This window comes from Marmota monax, unplaced genomic scaffold (genome assembly GCF_021218885.2).
Source record: "Marmota monax isolate L192 unplaced genomic scaffold, Marmota_monax_Labrador192_F-V1.1 WCK01_AAM20220418_F8-fsc00142, whole genome shotgun sequence".
NCBI lineage: Eukaryota > Metazoa > Chordata > Mammalia > Rodentia > Sciuridae > Marmota > Marmota monax.
The window spans coordinates 2,684,725-2,703,456 of NW_026692025.1; the positions used below are offsets into that span (position 1 = coordinate 2,684,725).

Below are 18,732 nucleotides of genomic sequence, written 5' to 3' on the forward strand. Positions count from 1 at the left end.
AGTCTTAGTCGTCAGCACACCGCCCCTTGCCCTGATCCTGGGCCTTGCCGGGTTAGCCCCACCTACTCCGGCCCTATGCCAATGGGAACCCGGGGCGCGCGCGCGCAGGACGGTGGGAACAGCGGGCACCTAATCTGTGTGTACGCCGTTGCTGTAACAACCAACAGTGGAGTTCTTTTGCAATGGTGAGTACTGGCCGCGCGGCCACTCCGCGCGTCCCCAGATTGAGCCCTTCCCAGGCCCTTGTCCCGCCAAGCCGCCTCTCCTGCGCCTTGCTTGGCTTTGGCGCACCCGTTCTTCCTTTGAGCTCTATCCCGGAAGGGTAGGGTAGAGACTAGAGCCGCCCGCCGCCCCTCTGGGCCTGCGCTTAGCTATTGTCCCCCAACCCCCCTCCACCCACAGCTGGCCTCTACACGGCCCTTGGGCTCCTCTGACCTTTCCGAAGTCCCTCGGTGACCCTCCATATGCAAAGAAGACTCAAGTTCCCCTTAGGCCCCAACTCCTTTCAGACCCTGGCTTCCTGGCCACCGGCTTTAGTTAAAGTTTTTCCATAGAACTGGCCAGGTGGTGTATTGTTCTGATTGTTAATCCATATTTTGCAATTTAAATATGGGGCACTCAGGAGGTGCTTCCATCTTCTTGGAAAAGGAATGAAGGTACTGAATGGATTGGGTTTTATGGCATGATATTGACAGAATACATATCTTAATAATATTTGGGAAAATTTAGAAGTAATTGGAAAATTCAGAGTCTTCTTGGGAACCAGTACTGTAAGTGGGTGCATCACGAAAATCAGAGTTAGTTGAGCATCTCTAGTTGTTCACAGTCAATTCCTTGGCTAGCTGTTTTTCTGGATGATTTTTAAGATCAAGGTATCTCTTTGCTTCTAACTACACTACTAAACAAAAGAGAGGGGATGGGAGAAGATACAGACGAAATTATATTGTTATATTGTGTGCAAGTACAAATTTGTAACAATGAATCCCACCATTGTGTATAATATGGAGAAAAGAGGTCTCAAAAAAAAAAAAAAAGAAAAAAAACCATGAAAGAAGGAGGGGGGGGGGTAGAGGTTCATGAATAGATTCGTTGTTCTTTCCAGTAAAACTTCCTCTTTTTTGTTAAGCAGAGCTTTAAAATTGGTATAAAATATTTTTAAAATATACATGGGTGTCTGTAACTATCTTACACAAAATAGGTACTGTATCATACTCATGTGTTTGTATAATGTTTAAAGGCCTCCAATTTTAAGAAGGCAAATATAGCGTCAAGTGCCCAGCGAAAAAGGATGAGTCCTAAGCCAGAGCTTACTGAAGACCAGAAGCAAGAAATTCGGGAAGCTTTTGATCTTTTTGATGCTGATGGAACTGGGACCATAGATGTTAAGGAACTAAAGGTAAGCTCTACATTTTTTTTCTACTCTACTGGCTTTCCTCCTCCTTGTCGTTTTCTTCTCACTACATGATCCCTTGGACCCTCTTCTCCCTGCAGAAATTAATGGGAGGATGTACTGTGTTTTTTTCCCCTGCTTTTACTTACCTCAAGTGTTATTCAGTAAAGATGATTGCAAATATCAGTTAGATCTACGTTAATGTGTTCTTCAATCACTTTAATATTATTGTAGCAGTTATTTTTGCCTCTGCTTGGCTTCCATGTGCTTATTGAGATGATCCTGTTTTAATTATAGGTGGCAATGAGAGCCCTGGGCTTTGAACCTAAGAAAGAAGAAATCAAGAAAATGATAAGTGAAATTGACAAAGAAGGGACGGGAAAAATGAATTTCAGTGACTTTTTGACTGTGATGACTCAGAAAATGGTAAGTTAACTAAGATAATCAGCATGTTGTCCACCATAATGGCAGATACATTTAAATGTACATTTAAACATGACTTCACTGAAGAAAAGTCAGTCAGTAAAATCTGGAGAGTTTGCCTGATAAATGATAGTATTTTCAACTGAGAAGTTGGATGCTTGAGTTTTACTTGGTTTTTTTCTTTTTTTTTTTAATTTAATTGATTTTATTTTTTAAATACACGACTATGGAACACATTACAATTCTTATTACACACAAAGCACAATTTTTCATATCTGTATATAAATATGTTCACACCAATTCATGTCTTTATACATAAATTTGTTTTTTTTGGCATTACAATTCTTATTACACTTATATACCACAATTTTTCATATGTCTGTTTACTTGGCTTATTTCAAGGTCACAAAGTTAAGAAATCATTTTACCCTCTGTAAAGTAGTAGAAGTTCAGCTGCTTTCATTTTTTGGCAATTATCCGTCTTTAGCTGATGGGATAATGACAAGAAGAAAACCTGTAAGCCCTGACAGTTTTAAATACTTATCATTTTAACAAAACAAAACCCATATACTTTAACATTCAGAACCCTTCTCTCCAGTTTTTATTCTGGGCAACTCAGGCTAAGGGTACTTACTTCAGCACCTGTGCTTTCTGCTGCAGTGAGGATATGTTTTACCAGCACATCTAAGGTTGCACTCATCCATTCTCTAGTTTCTCAGGTGTCACCCTTTTAAATGACCCAAAGGGTCAAGAGAACATAAGCTATTCTCACTGGGCCAACATCTAAGGCCTTGTTCTTTCATTGACCACCTGGCTCCTTAATGTGGCTCATCTTCTCTCTGTTTGCCTGTATATAGGTTACCCTCTATTATCCTAGGTGTGTTTCCAAGGGCGCAGGTCTTACCTCTTTCTCTGCCAATTTTGTTTCTTTGAAATAATCTAGTCATGCCTATGTTTTTCTTTGTGGACTAATATAGGAGATCAGAAGACTCAACATTTTGTAGCCACCTAGTAAAGCTCTCCCACATTCAAAGTAAGTTCCCAGATTGCTCTTATTAGGGGCTCTCTCCATTTATAGCTATTGGCAGGTACCTTTTGAAATATTTGGGCTTTAATAACTCTGCAATATAATGAGTAGAATAACCTCTCTTTCTTCCCTGCCTGTTCTTCCACCTCAGCAGTGTATTTTCCCTAATTTTAACTCTACCCACTGCTCCTTTAATTTAAAAATGAATCCTGTATCTCCTTAGTTTATATAAATAACCTTTTAGGTATAATCTTTTATATTTTTAATAATTTTTTAGTTGTCAATGGACCTTTATTTTATTTACTTATATTCAGTGCTAAGAATCAAACCCAGTGCCTCACACATGCTAGGCAAGTGCTCTACTACTGAGCCACATCCCCAGCCCTATATTTTCTTTTTTTTAAAAAATATTTTTAGTTGTAGATGGACACAATATCTTTATTATATTCATTTATTTTTATGTGGTGCTTAGGATTGAACCCAGTGCCTCATATGTGCAAGATAAATGTTCCACCACTGAGCTACAGCCTCTGCCCCTATATTTCCTTTTTAACCTCTAGGTTTTTAATAATTTTATTAAATTTGTCCTCTTTTTCTATCCTGGCTTATATTTGCTCTCTGCAACCTAGGACCTATGTCATGAAGGCAATCATTGAGACCATAGGGTAAAGTGGGGAGAGGAGGGTAGAGGGGTTAAGGAATGAATCCAACAAGCAAGTTCTCTTGTAAGTTCCTCCTTGGCTTCAGAATTGGGGAAAGTTCTGAACAAGAGACAATTAGTGGCAGCTGGTGTAGATGTCTAGTGTTACTTGGTGCTGCACATTAAAAAGCCTGGCCTTGGTTTGCTGCAGAAGCCTACAGCTTCTACCTATGGTAACAGTACTTTAGGCCCCCAAAACAAGTCCTCATGTCTATTCCTCAAAGACTCTTGGCTTATTGCACCAAGCAGATAGTTCTTTCCACTGAATTCTGAAGCAGTTATGAACTAGATATGGGATAGGGCAGTAGATTAGGAGGCAATGTCACCTCAGATTGGAGAACATGGCTTGTCTAGCTTCCTATTGCCCCATATCTAGACTCATGTTATGCTGTTGGAAAAGACAGAGTGAGTGGGCTGCAGGACATGACCAGCTGTGGTAATTTCTTACTCATGTATTTTCTGTTCTACTTGTTAAGTCTGAGAAAGATACCAAAGAAGAAATCCTGAAAGCTTTCAAGCTCTTCGATGATGATGAAACTGGAAAGATATCATTCAAGAATCTGAAGCGCGTGGCCAAAGAGTTGGGTGAGAACCTGACTGATGAGGAGCTGCAGGTCTGTAATACCTGAGTGTAGAACTAAGAATTCCTACCTTTGAGCCCTCTAGCTTTTCTGGGTTCCATTTTATCTGGTGGGAGCACATCTTTGAAGGAAAGCTAGTGTCTTCTTGTCCCTCTACTGACAACTTAATTCTCCTTTGTGAATGTGACACACCTTATGAACCCTGCTTCCAGAAAAACACATATATGCTTTTTTATGTCTAGTTAAGGTGATCTTCAAGGTCCCCTCCAATTGATATGTATGACAATGTGTGACTTGATTTTCAAATAATTTATTAGGAATAATTTTAAGTATTTATCTATCATATCTGCTTAGGTAAACTGCAGTCATGCTTTCACATAACATTTTTAAAAGCCCATTGCTTAATCACCTTTTAGTTAATTAATTAATATAACCTGAATCCTTACTGTCATGCAGGAAATGATTGATGAAGCTGATCGAGATGGAGATGGAGAGGTCAATGAGCAGGAGTTCCTGCGCATCATGAAAAAGACCAGCCTCTATTAACTTCAGTGTCTTCTGTTCTACTGCAAGCACACGTGACTAGATTTAGTGCCTGCCATTGTGTGAAATCTGGCTTTTGAGAACACAACCCCCCACTATCCTGTATAACTTTCCTCATGACCTTGAGTCTATTTTAGATTTTTGGAAGAAGTCTTTGATATTAAAGTTCTTTGTAAAATGACCTACCAATTACTTTAATTCTCAAAAGCAGAATGAGAGCACATTAGAGTGGAGAAAAGGGGCTTAAAGTTTGACTACCTGCCATTTCACCTTGCATTGCTTCACTTTTGTCATGCATTTCCACATAGATGCAAACACAAAACAACTTCTTAGACAAGCACATGTTGTACTTATGTCACCACAAGCAGTGGTCATTCTGCAGTGGTTCTGATTGCTAGTTGAAACCTGTGTGTGGTTTTCTCTTTTATAAAATCCAGTGAACTCTTTCTCTGGCATTTGTATGTGTGTTAATGCTATTTATTTTGTCAGGAAAAATAAAACCTTTCTTAATTTGAGCTGTTGTTCTCTAAGGATGACTTCTTTAGCCTTGATTTGCGAATTCATCTAGACACATGTGTTGAAGGTAGCATGGTACAGAGAAAACTCCTTACCAGCCTGTGAACAGGAAATGAAATAATGTTTTGCTGCTTTTCTGACTTGAAGTATTTCTTGCTTTGAGAATCTGTGGGTTTGCAAAAATAGCAAAATTTCCATTTCATCTAAGTCTTATGATGCCCTAAAATAGTTTTAGCGAAAATATAAAGCCAAAAAGGAGTCTCATGGGTAATTTGTGCTTTGATAAAATGTGGAGAGCCAGGCTATACCAACAATAGGTCACACTGGTGAATTCCTTTGCTTACAGTGTCTCATAGACTCTTGGAGTTGTGTTGGAAAGGAAAAGGACTTTGTCTAGCTGCTCTCCTGGTCCTATGTAGGATTATTTGCAAGAGAAGCATCCTGGTCCCCTGGAAATAGGGTTGTCTGATTGAGCTACAAGAGAACAGCTATATAAATTTGAATTTCAGATCATCAGTAAGTTACACATATTAAATATTTTTTTGGTGTGGTGCTAGGGATTGAACCCAGGGCCTTGTGCATGTGAGGCAAGCACTCTACCAACTGAGCCATATGCCCAGCCCATTAAATATATTTTTTTAGATTTTTAAAAATATATTTTTTTAGTTGTCACTGGACTTTATTTACATGTGGTGCTGAAAAATCAAACCCAGGGCCTCACACATGCTAGGCAAGTGCTCTACCACTGAGCCACAACCCCAGCCCCCATTAAATATTTTTATTTAATAATTTTCACATATCCCCTTTGGACTTTATACTGTTGATCTGAAATTTAAATTTATCTGGGCATCCTGTATTTCAACTGGCAACCCCACACAGGAAATGGGTTAAAGAGGTGTAGTCCTGTGCCTCGTCCTTGGACTTAGTGGCACAAAAATGTGGACTTTGCCATGCCTCCCAGCTGAGCCTTACACAGAGTGTCCTTAGGTACTTTGTGTATGCAATGAAGAAAAGAGCTGTGCTTAATTCAGAGTAGCTGGGGTTGAATCAAAACATACATAAAAGATCTGACTTTATAGTTGTTCAAAGAATTGGGTATTTCAGAAATGGCCAGTCTTACTCTCATTCTTTTGTTAGTTATCACATAAATTTTATTGTTAAATGTAGGTCCATGAAACTTACATGTTTATTGTCCCCAAAGTCAGTTGACAGCATTTGCTAGGAGGATTTGGCCTTTGTCACATTGCTTTTCTCTTATAAGGGTCATGTGATCTCATAATAGACACAATATTAGAAAGAAATGGACAGGATCCCATTTCCCATTTGTTTTTACACAATTATGTCTTGAAATGCATACATTGCAGGAAGGCTAATCAATTGAATTACCCTCTGTCACACTTAACATTTTTATTTTGAGGTCTTTCATTTTTTAAAATTCTACCTTGACTGGGATAATAAGAAAGAACACACATTTTACCATTTTCTTAGGCAGCCTAAAAGATTGTGAGATTAGATTCAAGTCTTTCAGGGGACATAGGGCTTGCAGCCATGGGCTTCTCCAGAAGCCACTGGGGGTAATTTCCCTAAAGTTAAGTGGCTTCTGAGAGTGCTGATATTCCAAATGCCACCAAAATAACAGGATCTCTGGCTCTTCTTTGGCCACCCTTAAAACTCAGCCTCAAAAGAGGAGCTGGCTCCTGCATTCAGCTACAACCATGTGCCAGGGCTGCTCGACTTTATGTTTTGTCACACTTTGAAATACTAGAGTTTTGGCAGCACAGAGTGGGAGTAATATACTCAAAATAACAGTTTAACAGCAATCACAACTTTATCATCACTCCACAGAAATGGCCTAGATGCTTCCACACCCTTGAGTTTGACTGGAACTCCTTATTTCCTAGATGGTACTCACTCATGAAGTCAAGTTCCCCCACAGCCCATGAACTACCTTTTTAAAAAAAATTTTTTTTTGATAGTTGTAGATGGATAGAATGCCTTTATTTTATTTGTTGATGTTTATGTGGTGCTGAGGATTGAACCCAGTGCCTCATGCATGCTAGGCAAGTGCTCTGCCACTGAGCTACAGCCCCAGCCCTGAACTACCATTTTTGAGCCTGCTATCATCATTGTGATTAGTGCCCTACTGCAAATTGCTGTCTTTTCCACTTGGTCTTATAACCTGCTTATTGCACATGCTGCAAGGGGCTAGAATAGCCTGCACTATTAATTGTAGCAAAAATAATCTATATGCATCAACTGCAGTTGTGGAGCAGTATCACCATCCTGGTGTGCCATGCTGGGACATATTGGACATATTTGGCAATCTAAATCTCCATCAGCAGCCCCCTGAATTTACGAGGGTTCTGAGCCCATTGCTAAGAATATCACTGTCGGCACTTGATGTGGCTGATGCTCAAGTCTCCCTCTCTTCTGACTGTTCACTGACTCCTTAATCACTGCCTTTTGCTTTTATCTCTCTGATTGCTTTGGTTTAGAGGCTTGGTGTCATTTTTATTTCTTTTCTCCTCTTCGCCCTGAATATCCAGTATGTCACCAAGGCTTTCCCTCTAGTAGTTGTTCTGATCCACTCTTCTTTTTTCATTTCTAACGCCATCACCTCAAGCCAAATTTGCATTTCTTCAGTGTCCCTGTAGCTGACTTTTCAATGTCTTTTCCCAAAATAATCCATCTAAGCATTTAGATAAGCATCTAAGCATTTTGTGCCATTATTTTACCCAGCAAAGGAGTATGGCCTTTAGATTCAATCACACCTGGTTCAAATCCCAACTCTTCTACTCAACAGCTGTGGCCTTAGAGGATAGAAATTATCCCTCTTGAGCCTCAGTTTGCTCATCTATAAAATATGGGTGCTATGAGGTCAAAGGAAGTGGACAAGTTACCAGGTACCTCACATAGAGTCTAATGCACCATGGGTACACAGTGACTGATGGCCTATCTGCAGATTTGAGCACAGCCAACCTACTCCTCCTCACCACTAATGATCACTGCCCATTAGCCTGTTTTTCTTTTTTATTTTTTTCCTAAATTGGATGCTTTTTTCTTAGTAAGTGCTGATGTGTATTGCCCTTGATATAAAGTTCATTTCTCTCTATATATTTGGCATCTTTCAACGTCCCAGTTGGCTTCTCCATTGTCTCAATTGACATATCCCCCATCTTTTCCCTAGGTCTGTGTTTTTCTTATATGTGTAAATTCCTCCGCAGTGCTTCCTCCTTCCTGAAAACGTTTAGGCATAGAGAGGACTTCCCTGGCTGTAATTCTGGAAGGCAACAGTCTTGCAAATAGGTCCTTAGCCACTAGATGGAGTGCCAGGACAAAGAGGTCTTGCAACAGTGCCACCAATTCCTTTAGAGCTCTTGAGTGGTTTAAACTGGATCTTCCTAGTGTTCAAACAGCCTTGGAGCATGATGGAGAGTATTCCCATTGGGAAGAATCCTGGTGGGGCTGGGAGTCCCTTGGAAATGGCTAATAGGCGTGGGCACTGATGGAATGATAGGTCTTTGGATGGATGCCCCACTGAGTCTAATTAAAAGACAATACAGTGACACGTTTGCATTTCTGAGTGTGTGCAATCAAAATTGTTTACCTGCTACGCAGGCTTATTGAGATTCCACAGCTATATCCAACACTTCTCAAGGGAAGGACACAGCTGTGCCTCAGGTTCCTTCAGGGCTGTGCTCTGTGCTTGGTACAAGGCTCCATCCTTGATCAGGTTTACTCAGTTTGTTCTTCCTATACCAAGGATTTACTGTCATTAAAATTTTCTAGACTTCTGTAGCTCTTTTTTCAACCATGATCCCTTGTTTCAGTTTAAACTGTGGCCTCCCAAATTCTTATGTTGGAACCCCTAACCCCCAGTGCCTTAGAATGCAACCGTATTTGGAAATACAGACGTAATCGAATAAAGATGAGATCATTAGGGTGGCCCTAATCCAAGGGGACTGGTGTTTTTATAAAAAGGGGAAGTTTGAATACAGAGATACAGAAATGGGGAACATATTGTGAAGATACACAGAGGAAGGCAGCCATCAAGTCAAGGAGAGAGGCCTGGAGCAGACCTTTCCCTCACCACCTCAGAAAGAACCAGCTATGCCCACACCTTGGTCTTGGATTTCCAGCCTCTGGACCTGGGAGACGATGCATTTCTGTGGTTGAGGCCCTAAGTCTGTGGTACTTTGTTACAGCAGCCCCAGGACACTCATATGTTCCTATCTCAGACAAAAAATCTTCTTCTTATACCCCAAGTGTCTTGACCAGAAGTGCATACAGTAATGCTGAGGGCAGTTTTGAGGATTAAATAAACAAATAATCTGAAGAGCAAACAACAGGGCCTGTCACATGATTGTCATTCAGTAAATGTTTGTTGAATAATTAAATTCAGAATTTAGCTGCAATCTTCAACTATAGTGTCACATAATTAATCCCAGCATTGTAATTTAAGTGTGTCCCTTTAACAGTTCTTTTTTAAAATATTTTTTAGTTGGAGATAGAAGCTACCTTTATTTTATTTATTTATTTTTATGTGGTGCTGAGAATAGAATCCAGTACCTCACACATGCTAGGCATATGCTCCACCACTGAGCCACAACTCCAGCCCCAGTGTGTTCCTTTAAAACAGAGCTTCCTAACCTGGGACATATAGACTCCAAGAGCCCATGAATTGCTCTGAGGAGGTTCTTAAATCTCTTAAAATAATGTGCATGATTTGCGGGTATATGCAGGTGGGAAATTTGTATCACATTTGTTCAAAGAGTTTGTGAACCAAAAAGATTCAGGCTACTGCCCTGAAAAGAGGTGTGGAGAGAAATGTAAAAACCCATAGCACTGTGCCATAGTAGTGTGTGTGTGTGTGTGTGTGTGTGTGTTTGGGGAGAGCATCTAGTTTTGAGATTTTTCATCCACACGGGAATTACCTGAGTTCTGCTGGTTTCCTGGCCCTGCTTGAATTTTTCTCCTGAGGCGGCAGCTCTAGCACCATTTCCACACTGTGCCCAAGGCAAGAGACTACTGCTTCCTTGCTGCTCAGGGGCCTGGGGATCTCTATGACACTCTGTCTGTTCCTATCTTGACATTTCCTGCAATCATTCAGTCCTGGGACTCTCTGAGATCCAGCAACCTCACCACTCCCCTGGACTTCCCACTATCCTTCTCTATTCTCCAACGTTTTAAGCTTGAAGATCAATCTTCTTGAATGAAAAGTGCCAAAGAAAGATGATTTATTTTCTTTCAAGAAATTGCTCTTTCCATTTCTTACACTAAGAAGCATTTTACTTATCTGTTTTTAGACTTTTTGAAAGCCTCAATTCATTTTCAGCTTTAGCCTTCTTGAAATTAATTATTCTCTACTACTCATACCATTTTGTGATCCATTCATTTGGTCATTTTCTCAGCAAATACTTAGCACCTATTCTAACCCAGGCCCTGCAATGAAAAAATAAATCCTCATGGAAAAAGGAGAAGGCAAAGCAAGCTCAAAAAAAATAAAGGAGGGTAAGAAGGTAGAAAAGGATGGAGGGGTTGCTATTTGGCTCAGGGTAGTCATGGAAGGCCTGGCTATGGAGATGACATTTAAACAAGGACCTGAAGTCCTATGGAGACCTGCAGAAAGAGAGGCCAGGCAGAGGATTCAGCAAGTGAAAAGGCCCTGAGACAGCAGCAGCAGCAGCCTTGGCACAGTGAGGAACAATGACGAAGCTCATGTGGTTGTAGCAGAAGGAGAAAGGGGTCGGGGTTAATATTAATAAATTCCATATGCAAAAGTTGTTAGGTGCAGGACAGGCTGAATAAGTTGTCTGCAGGGCATGCCAAACAAAGTTAGCTGCAGGATGACCTGGCCACTCAAACCCTCTGTCTGGTTCTTTATCACCTGTTTGTGCTTTAAGCCCAAATGTCCAAGCCCCCACTCAAGGCTGAGCACTTCGCCCCCCCCCCCACTCAAGGCTGAACACTCAACCTACCGCTCAAGGCCGAGCACTTGACCCCTTTGTGTGCCAACAAGACAGCTTGCAAACCCAGAGACCCTGTTAGATTTAGGCAGCACAGCAGAAGAGCTATAAAAGCCTTCCCCAGCCGCCCCACCCCCACTTCTCTTTCTCTCTTTTCTCCTCTGTTGCACTGCTGCAATAAAGATCTCTTGGTCGCTCCCAGTGTTGTGGTCACTTTCCTTTCAAAAGTGACGTTCTGTGGGTGATGGGGGTTAATCATGGGATTCTGAGCAGGAAAGTAAAATGCCAGATTTATTTGCCAAAACTTTTTCTTGCTTAGGATTCTCACAAAATGGTGTCATTGCCTACAACTGGGACATGAGCTTTTTCTTGCCTCTAGACTTCAACTGTAGCATTGGCTCTTCTTGAGTCTTAAGTTTGCTGAGCTTCAGACTGGAACTCCATATCCAATCTCCTGAGTCTCCATATTGCTGACTCACCCTGCAGGTTTTGAGAATTGCCAGTCTCCATGATTGTGTAAGCCAATTCCTTATAATAAATCTCTCTACATATATTTGTACAATATATATTATGTATACTTATATATCATATAGAATATATATTATGTAAATATATTTACATGTTGTATTAGTCCTTGTATGATTTATCCTATTGGTTCTGTGTCTCTGGAGAACCTTGACTAATCCAGCCAGCAGAGGGCGCACTCTTATCAAACATTGCCTATTTCCCTTGTTGTCCTTGGACAGTTGTTTTCTTCAAAGGGGAAGAAAACCTTTCTAATTCTTTTTTTTTAATTATCCAGCAAAAATAACGTAATTTCAGAGAAATAAAGTAGCATAAAGAGTTGTTAGTATATGTGATAAGAGAAGATCAGCCGGAACAGGTCCACCTAGGCAATGAATTCTGCAAGAGGCAGACACCAAAATTCTGCTGCTAGTGACAACATCACCCAACACAGTTTATTCTTCCTGCAAATAAAAAAGTCCACATTACAACCAGTGGGCTAAGTTGTGGGGATGGTTTCAGAAGTGAAATTTCCTTAACATACAGAACAATGAATTGGATGGAAAGAGGGAGGGAAACTGACAATATTTATAGAATGAACATGTATACACTGTGCATTATCTTACATCCATCCACATGTAAGAATCCAAATGCAGAGAACAAGGTCTGGAAGTATGTACATCAAACTTAACTGGTTTTCTCTGAATAGGGGAGGAGCTTGGAGGTGGCTATAGTAAAATGGACTTTCTCTGTGACTCTATTCTGGGATTGAATTTCATGGAAGATTATATTCATGTTCAAATTCTATACTCTAAAAATATTTTTAGATACAACTTCACATGTGTTAGGATGGCCCTAATTTTAAAAAAGGAAGATTACAAGTACTGGTGAGGGTGTGGAGGGAATTCATTGCTGGTGGGAATGTAAAATGGTATAGTTTCTTTGGGAAATGGTGTGGTAGCCCCTGAGAAGATTAAACATAGCTTTATTTTATGGTCCAGCAACTATACTTCCAGGTACATAGCCAAAAGAATTGAAATCAGGGTCTCAAAGAGATGTTTGTATAGCCATGTTTACAGCAGTATTGTAATAGCCAAAATGTGAAACAACCTAAGGATTCATTGATGGATAAATGAACAAAATGTGATCTCTTCATACACTGAAGTAATTCTCATCCATAAAGGGATGAAATTCTAATATATACTACAGCATGGATGAACCATAAAAACATTATAGTTAGTGAATAAAGCCAGACAAAGAGGACACATATTGTATGAATTAACTCATACATGGTACCTACAATAGGCAAATGCATAAAGACAGAGAGTAGATGAGAGGTTATCAGAGACTGAGAGAAGGGGAATTGATATTTAATGGGTACAGAGTTTTGTCGGAGAGAACAAAGAAGTTTTGGGTGCAGATAGTGGTGATGCCTGCACAACGTTGTGAATATATTTGATGCCACTGAATTCTATACTAAAATGATGAAGATTATGTTTTACCTATTTTCCAATAACAAAAATCCCTGAAAATATTCTTAAGAAAAAAGGTATTATACTATTAGAGCCAGTTGTATCTTTTCACAAAGGGGAAAGAGTAGGTTCCAGGAACTACAAAGGGGCAGCCTTTCATTTATTAATTGTATGCTTGTGTGAAACAGCAAATACTGCATAAGTTTCTAACAGCAGAAACATGATAGGGACATGTGACTCCTCTGTCATCCAGTTCATAGCAAATGCTGTGAGCACAGGGACTGAATCCATTTTACTCATCTGGTACATTGTGGGCACCAGGTAAATATAAGTTGGATGAATGACTGAATGGATAAATAAATAGATAAATCTTGGTGATTTTCTAATAAACCACTTAAATAAATTCTTCTCCATCTTATCATTTTGGGCACCATCATCAATTATTTGATGCACAATTAGAAGCACAAAACTGGACTTCAAATATTTGGTTGTCATTAGCATAAAGATAGGGTATTATTTGGACCAGGCTAATTGCTGCATCAAATGATTTCTGCATTTTAGTGAGCTGATTCAATAAAGGATTATTTTTTAGTCATGTTATAGTTCATGGGTTGGGGTGCGAGTTGGGTTTGGCTCTACGCAGGCTACTAGGTACCCAGCTTCCTCTTAGCCCTCTAGGCACCCAGGTACCTTGTTTTGTACCTGGCTGGCAGATGAATAAAAGGAGAGAACATGGGGGGATCGTGTGTGGAGTTTGAGTGGCCAGACCTGCAAGCGTCATAAATTACTTCTTCCCACATTCCATTGGTCAGAACTCTCACAGAGCTATACAGAAGAATCCTAATCACAAGGAATACAGGGAAATGTTCAGATAAGAATGAAATGATATCACAGGCAATGATGGGAACCATAAATGTGAAGAAGAGCTCCTATGGAAACTGTATAGGGAGCATGTTAAGACACGTAACCCAGAACTGAGATCCTTGCAGCTTCAGTGTTTAAGACAATGGAAAGACAGAAGCAAGGGGCGAGTGTGTCCAAGTGTGAAAGTGGTCTGATGTGTCAGATTAGTGAAGGCTGGAATTTCCTCTTTGGATTTAGCAACATGGAATTCATTGGTGACCTTAGCAAGAGCAATTTCTGTGACATGATAGGGGCTGAAATATGGGTAAGGAAACAGAAGAACATATGCAGAAACTTTCTGAGAAATTTGATAGGAAAAAGGTGAAAAGATATAGGATAGCTCTCAGTGGCCATGAGAGGTGGCATGGAGGTGGATTTTTTTTTTAATCAGAGAGACTTGAGAAGGTTTAAATAATTCAGGGAAGGAACCACCATAAAAAACCTGGTAAAACCAAGTGCAGTTGTGCACATGTATAATCCCAGTTCCTTGGGTGACTAAGGCAGGGGGATCTCAAGTTTGAGGCCTCAGCAATTTAGCAAGACCTTGCCTCAAAATTAAAAAAATAAATAAATATAAAGGGTTAGGGATGAGGCTCAGTGGTATAGCACCCCTGAGTTCTGTCCCCACTATTGCAATGATTAAATGAATGAATACATAGGCCACATCTTAAAAAAATACTACAAGTCCAGGAACAAGTAAAAAGATTATGGAACAGAAGAATTAGTCTTGAAACAGACTCAAGTATATCTGGCAATTTGGTTTATTGTAGGATTGGTGTTCAAATTGGTGTGAAATGATTGGGTGTTTCTGAGGTAGACAGGTGTGCATCTATGTATGGGGTCATCTATGGATATATGTATACCTTTGTTTTTCTTTTTTTAAATATTTATTTTTAGTTGTAGTTGGACACAATACCTTTATTTTATGTATTTATTTTCATGTGGTACTAAGATTGAACCCAGGGCCTCATATGTGCTAGGCAAGTGCTCTACCACTGAGCCACAACCCCAGCCCATACCATTGTTTTTCTAAAAAGGCTTTTGAATAGCTTCAAAAGATATGTTCTTAGAGACAGAATAAAACAACTGTTTAAAGAAGGAGAAAACAACATAATGGAAAGACAAAGTGAAACATGTATTTTGATTTTATAACTTTAAATATTTCTTTGATACTGACTGCTTTAAATGTCAGTGCTTATTTTAGATACCTTGATCAATTAGTGCTGTGATCTGTTATCTAGATAGTTTATGTAACTTGCTTTACGGTGTTACCTTTCCAGCAGAGATTCCCATTGATTCTGGCTGTTGCTCTGAGAAGTCACACAGTCCCTGCTCTTTGCTCTGGGTATTGTGCAATAGCCTTTGACCAAAGCAATAAAACCTGACATGACCATTAGACAGGCACTGACTGTTCTGGCCTTGGAAATAGCTTCTAAGTCACACAACAAGCTTGGTTTCATTCTTCTATAATCATATCATGTTCCTGGCCCCAAATGGCACGTTCTGAGCCATCCTTTGATGGATTTACACTGAACTCTTTCTCCTGAGGCCTTTGTACATCTGTATGTCCCTTCATTTCTCCTTTCTTAGCAGACTCCTTGTTCTCAGACACAATTTGCTGATCATGTGTTCTAAGGGAATGTTTCAGGATTCCTGCAGGGTTGATCTGGGATCCTTTCCCAGTCCCTGTCTTCTCCACTATAGATCTTTGTGGCTGTGTTAGAACTGTCATATACTGCACTGATCTTGTGCTTCAACTCTGTGTCCTTGAGGCCCAAGACGTGGTGTGGCCAGGGTTGGCACACTCAGCATGGAGACCTTGCAGCAGAGAGATGAAGATTTCTATTTAAAAACACAGCCACCATCTCAACAAGAATGCTGCTAGGATGGGAATGTACATTTGTTATACATTTGTTAAATTTCTCATCAAGCTGGACACCCAGGGAGCAGTGTGTCTGGGAAACGGCTGCAGATGTTCTGAATTGGGTGGCCTGGAGTGCAACCCCACATAGGCTGGGCAAGTTATAAACACAGACTGTTGGTCCAGACCAAGCTGGGTTCAAATTCTGTTGTGGCTTCCTAGTAACTTGTATAGTTCTGAGTGAGATGCTTCACCACTCAAAATCTTAGGTCCTTCCTTGCCTGAAGTATTCTTAGTTCTAACTTCTGAGGAGTGGGAGGTGTGGAGGATATTTGATTAGTTTGCTTGGGTCACCATAACAAAACACCACAGAATGGAGGCTGGAAGTCTGAGATCAAGATGTGAGCAGGGTTTAGGTCCTTCTGAGGCCTCTCTCCTTGGTCTTCTCCATGTGTCCTCACATGGTCATCCTCTGTGCATGTTTGTACTCTAATTCTTTTCTCCTCCTAAGAACATCAGTCTCACTGCATTAGGGCCCACCCTGAAGACTTCAGTTTTCCTTAGTTACCCCTTTAAATGCTCTATCTCTAAATACACTTAACATTGTATTCCCAGTACCTTCTCCCAGATTTAGTCCCTAACAGGTATCAGTCTAGGGTCTGACATGAAGGACCTCACCAAATATGTACAGAATGTTGCATGGAGCTTTCCCTGTTTCCCTAGAATTAATTACTGGGGAACAAAAAGATGTGAAGTGTCCACTTTGGACAAGAGCCAAGGCAATAGGAAGCAGAAAGGGCGGATAAGACATGGGAGGAACCCACGCCACACCACCTGCCATGGCCTCTTCACATCTTGTTCTAATTGTCTTTTCTTTTTCTTCCAGTGCTGGGAATGGCATTCAAGGCCCCAAGCATGCTAGGTAAGTGCTCTACCACTGAGTGACAATCCCAGATAATTGTGTTTTCTTAATGCTGTCCATCTTTCCTATGAGACTGGGAGCTCCCCGAAGCCTCGTTTTCTCCAGTTCTGAGTTCAACTCCTAGAACAAGTAAAGGGACCATGAGTCTGGTCATCCCTACATTTTCACCATGGAAACCCCAGGAGGGTCTACCTCACTGAAGGTCTGTTTGGAGCAAGCCCTTCTGGCTGCTGATACTGAAAGTAGCTAAGGCAAATTCAGTGGCATCAAGGGTGTGCTTTCTGACATGTGAACTTTGTTTCATCATACCTGCTCCCTACAGGTCCATATTTCCTCTGTGAAGTGGGGGGTCTAAGTAGCACTGTCTATATAATTTGTGAACCCCAGTGCAAAGTAAAAATTCAGGCCACCTTGTTAAAAATTATTAAGCATGTCAATTTAGTTTTAGCAGAGCATTAAACCAAGCACGTGGAGCCCTTCCAAGTGTGAGAACTTGTGTGACTATGTAGGTTGCATATTGATGAGACCAGCCTCGTTTCTAGTGTTCTCTTGAAACTGAGCAATATATGTTATGTGATAATTGTGATGAAAGTGTTGATAAACAGCCAAATACTGCACTTAAAGATTGAGGAGCTTCCCAAACTCTAGTGTCTTCCACTTCTTGGCATCTATTAGGCTCATTTGAACTTTTTTTCTTTTTTGGTACCAGAGATTAAACCAAGGGATTCTTAACCACTAAGCCACATCCCCAGCATTTTTATTTATTTATTTTTTATTTAGAAACAGGGTCTTGTGAAATTGCTTAGGGCCTCAATAAGTTGCTGAGGTTGGTTTTGAACTTGTGATCCTCCTATCTCTGCCTCCTGAGCCACTGGGATTATAGGCATGCACCACAGCATCTGGCTCATTTGCACTTTCAAAATGAGCTTGCTTACCCACAGCACTCCCTTTTCAGATGCCCTCACAAATCCCCTCACCCAGTGTGCAGCCTCCTTTCAATTTGCTTTTATTCTGAGTACCCCAAAAGGATCATAGTCAAGAGGAACCATCTATCCCTTAAGGCCCAGACTCATAGCTAAGCTCCTGTCTCTGCCCTGGAGCTAGAGCACTCTTGCTCATCTGGAAGCCTGGGAAATCCCAGCGTTCCCTAGCAACAAGACCCATCTGGAGCTGTTGCTAGGGAAACCCTGGGATTTCCATAGTTACCAAGAGCACACAAGCATCTCTGCTGTCACTGCTGAATATATCTAGTGTCAGCAGAAGAGGAAGAAGAGAGCTGATCTGCTGCCTCCGGGGGGTGGGGCAGAGCTGGTTTCTCTGTATCTCATTACTCTGCACAGAGGGGCAAACAGGTCACGAAGAGCAGGTCCATGCCTCAAGGCATGGAGTCAGTGGATACTCCCCCCTCACACAGAAACCTCAAAGAAATGGCTGGTCAGTTTGGAGTTGTGTAATCTGCTGGGTTCCCATAGTACCAAGTGCCCCCACATAGAAATCACCAGACTATGTTATATCTATTTATCTGTTGTGCCCACGCATCCTTAGAGGATGAGATGTTTCCAAGGCTACTGACAGAGCCCGCATGTTGGGCTGCTATGACCCCAGAAACCAGTGCAAGCATTGAACCTCTCCTTGGTTGTCTGGGGAAACCTGTGGCACCCTCTTCAGAGCAATGTTTTTGAATGCATGTAATAAAATAGGTAAGAGTACAAAGGAAATAAATTCTTATTGAAATACAGTTATCAAAATATTTTTTAAAAAATCACAATTATGAGAAAACATGTGCTTCTTCATTAATGCATTAAATAATAAAATGGACTGACAGCTATTATAATTATTATAATTTGGAAGTAGTGACAAGTGTAAAGAATATTTGGAGAGAGTTGCTGCCATAGTCAATGTGATACAAAAATACCAGGAATTT

At 40.7% G+C, this 18,732-nt stretch overlaps 1 protein-coding gene across 1 annotated transcript; it reads left to right on the plus strand.

The window, feature by feature from the left end:
- Positions 1–33: 33 nt before the first annotated feature.
- Cetn2 (centrin 2) lies at positions 34–5,179 on the plus strand. Its single transcript, XM_046453400.2, has 5 exons — positions 34–185; positions 1,238–1,396; positions 1,688–1,816; positions 4,017–4,154; positions 4,578–5,179. Exons 1-5 carry the CDS (start codon positions 183–185, stop codon positions 4,665–4,667), a joined length of 519 nt encoding a protein of 172 aa, XP_046309356.1. The 5' UTR covers positions 34–182; the 3' UTR covers positions 4,668–5,179.
- The last annotated feature ends 13,553 nt before the right edge of the window (positions 5,180–18,732 follow it).

What these genes read in the sequence shown, in the direction of transcription:
- Cetn2 (XM_046453400.2), top strand. An exon ending in TAGATGTTAAGGAACTAAAG is followed by an intron (nt 1,397 to 1,687) that starts GTAAGCTCTACA and finishes TTTTAATTATAG; the next exon opens with GTGGCAATGAGAGCCCTGGG. An exon ending in TGACTGATGAGGAGCTGCAG is followed by an intron (nt 4,155 to 4,577) that starts GTCTGTAATACC and finishes ACTGTCATGCAG; the next exon opens with GAAATGATTGATGAAGCTGA.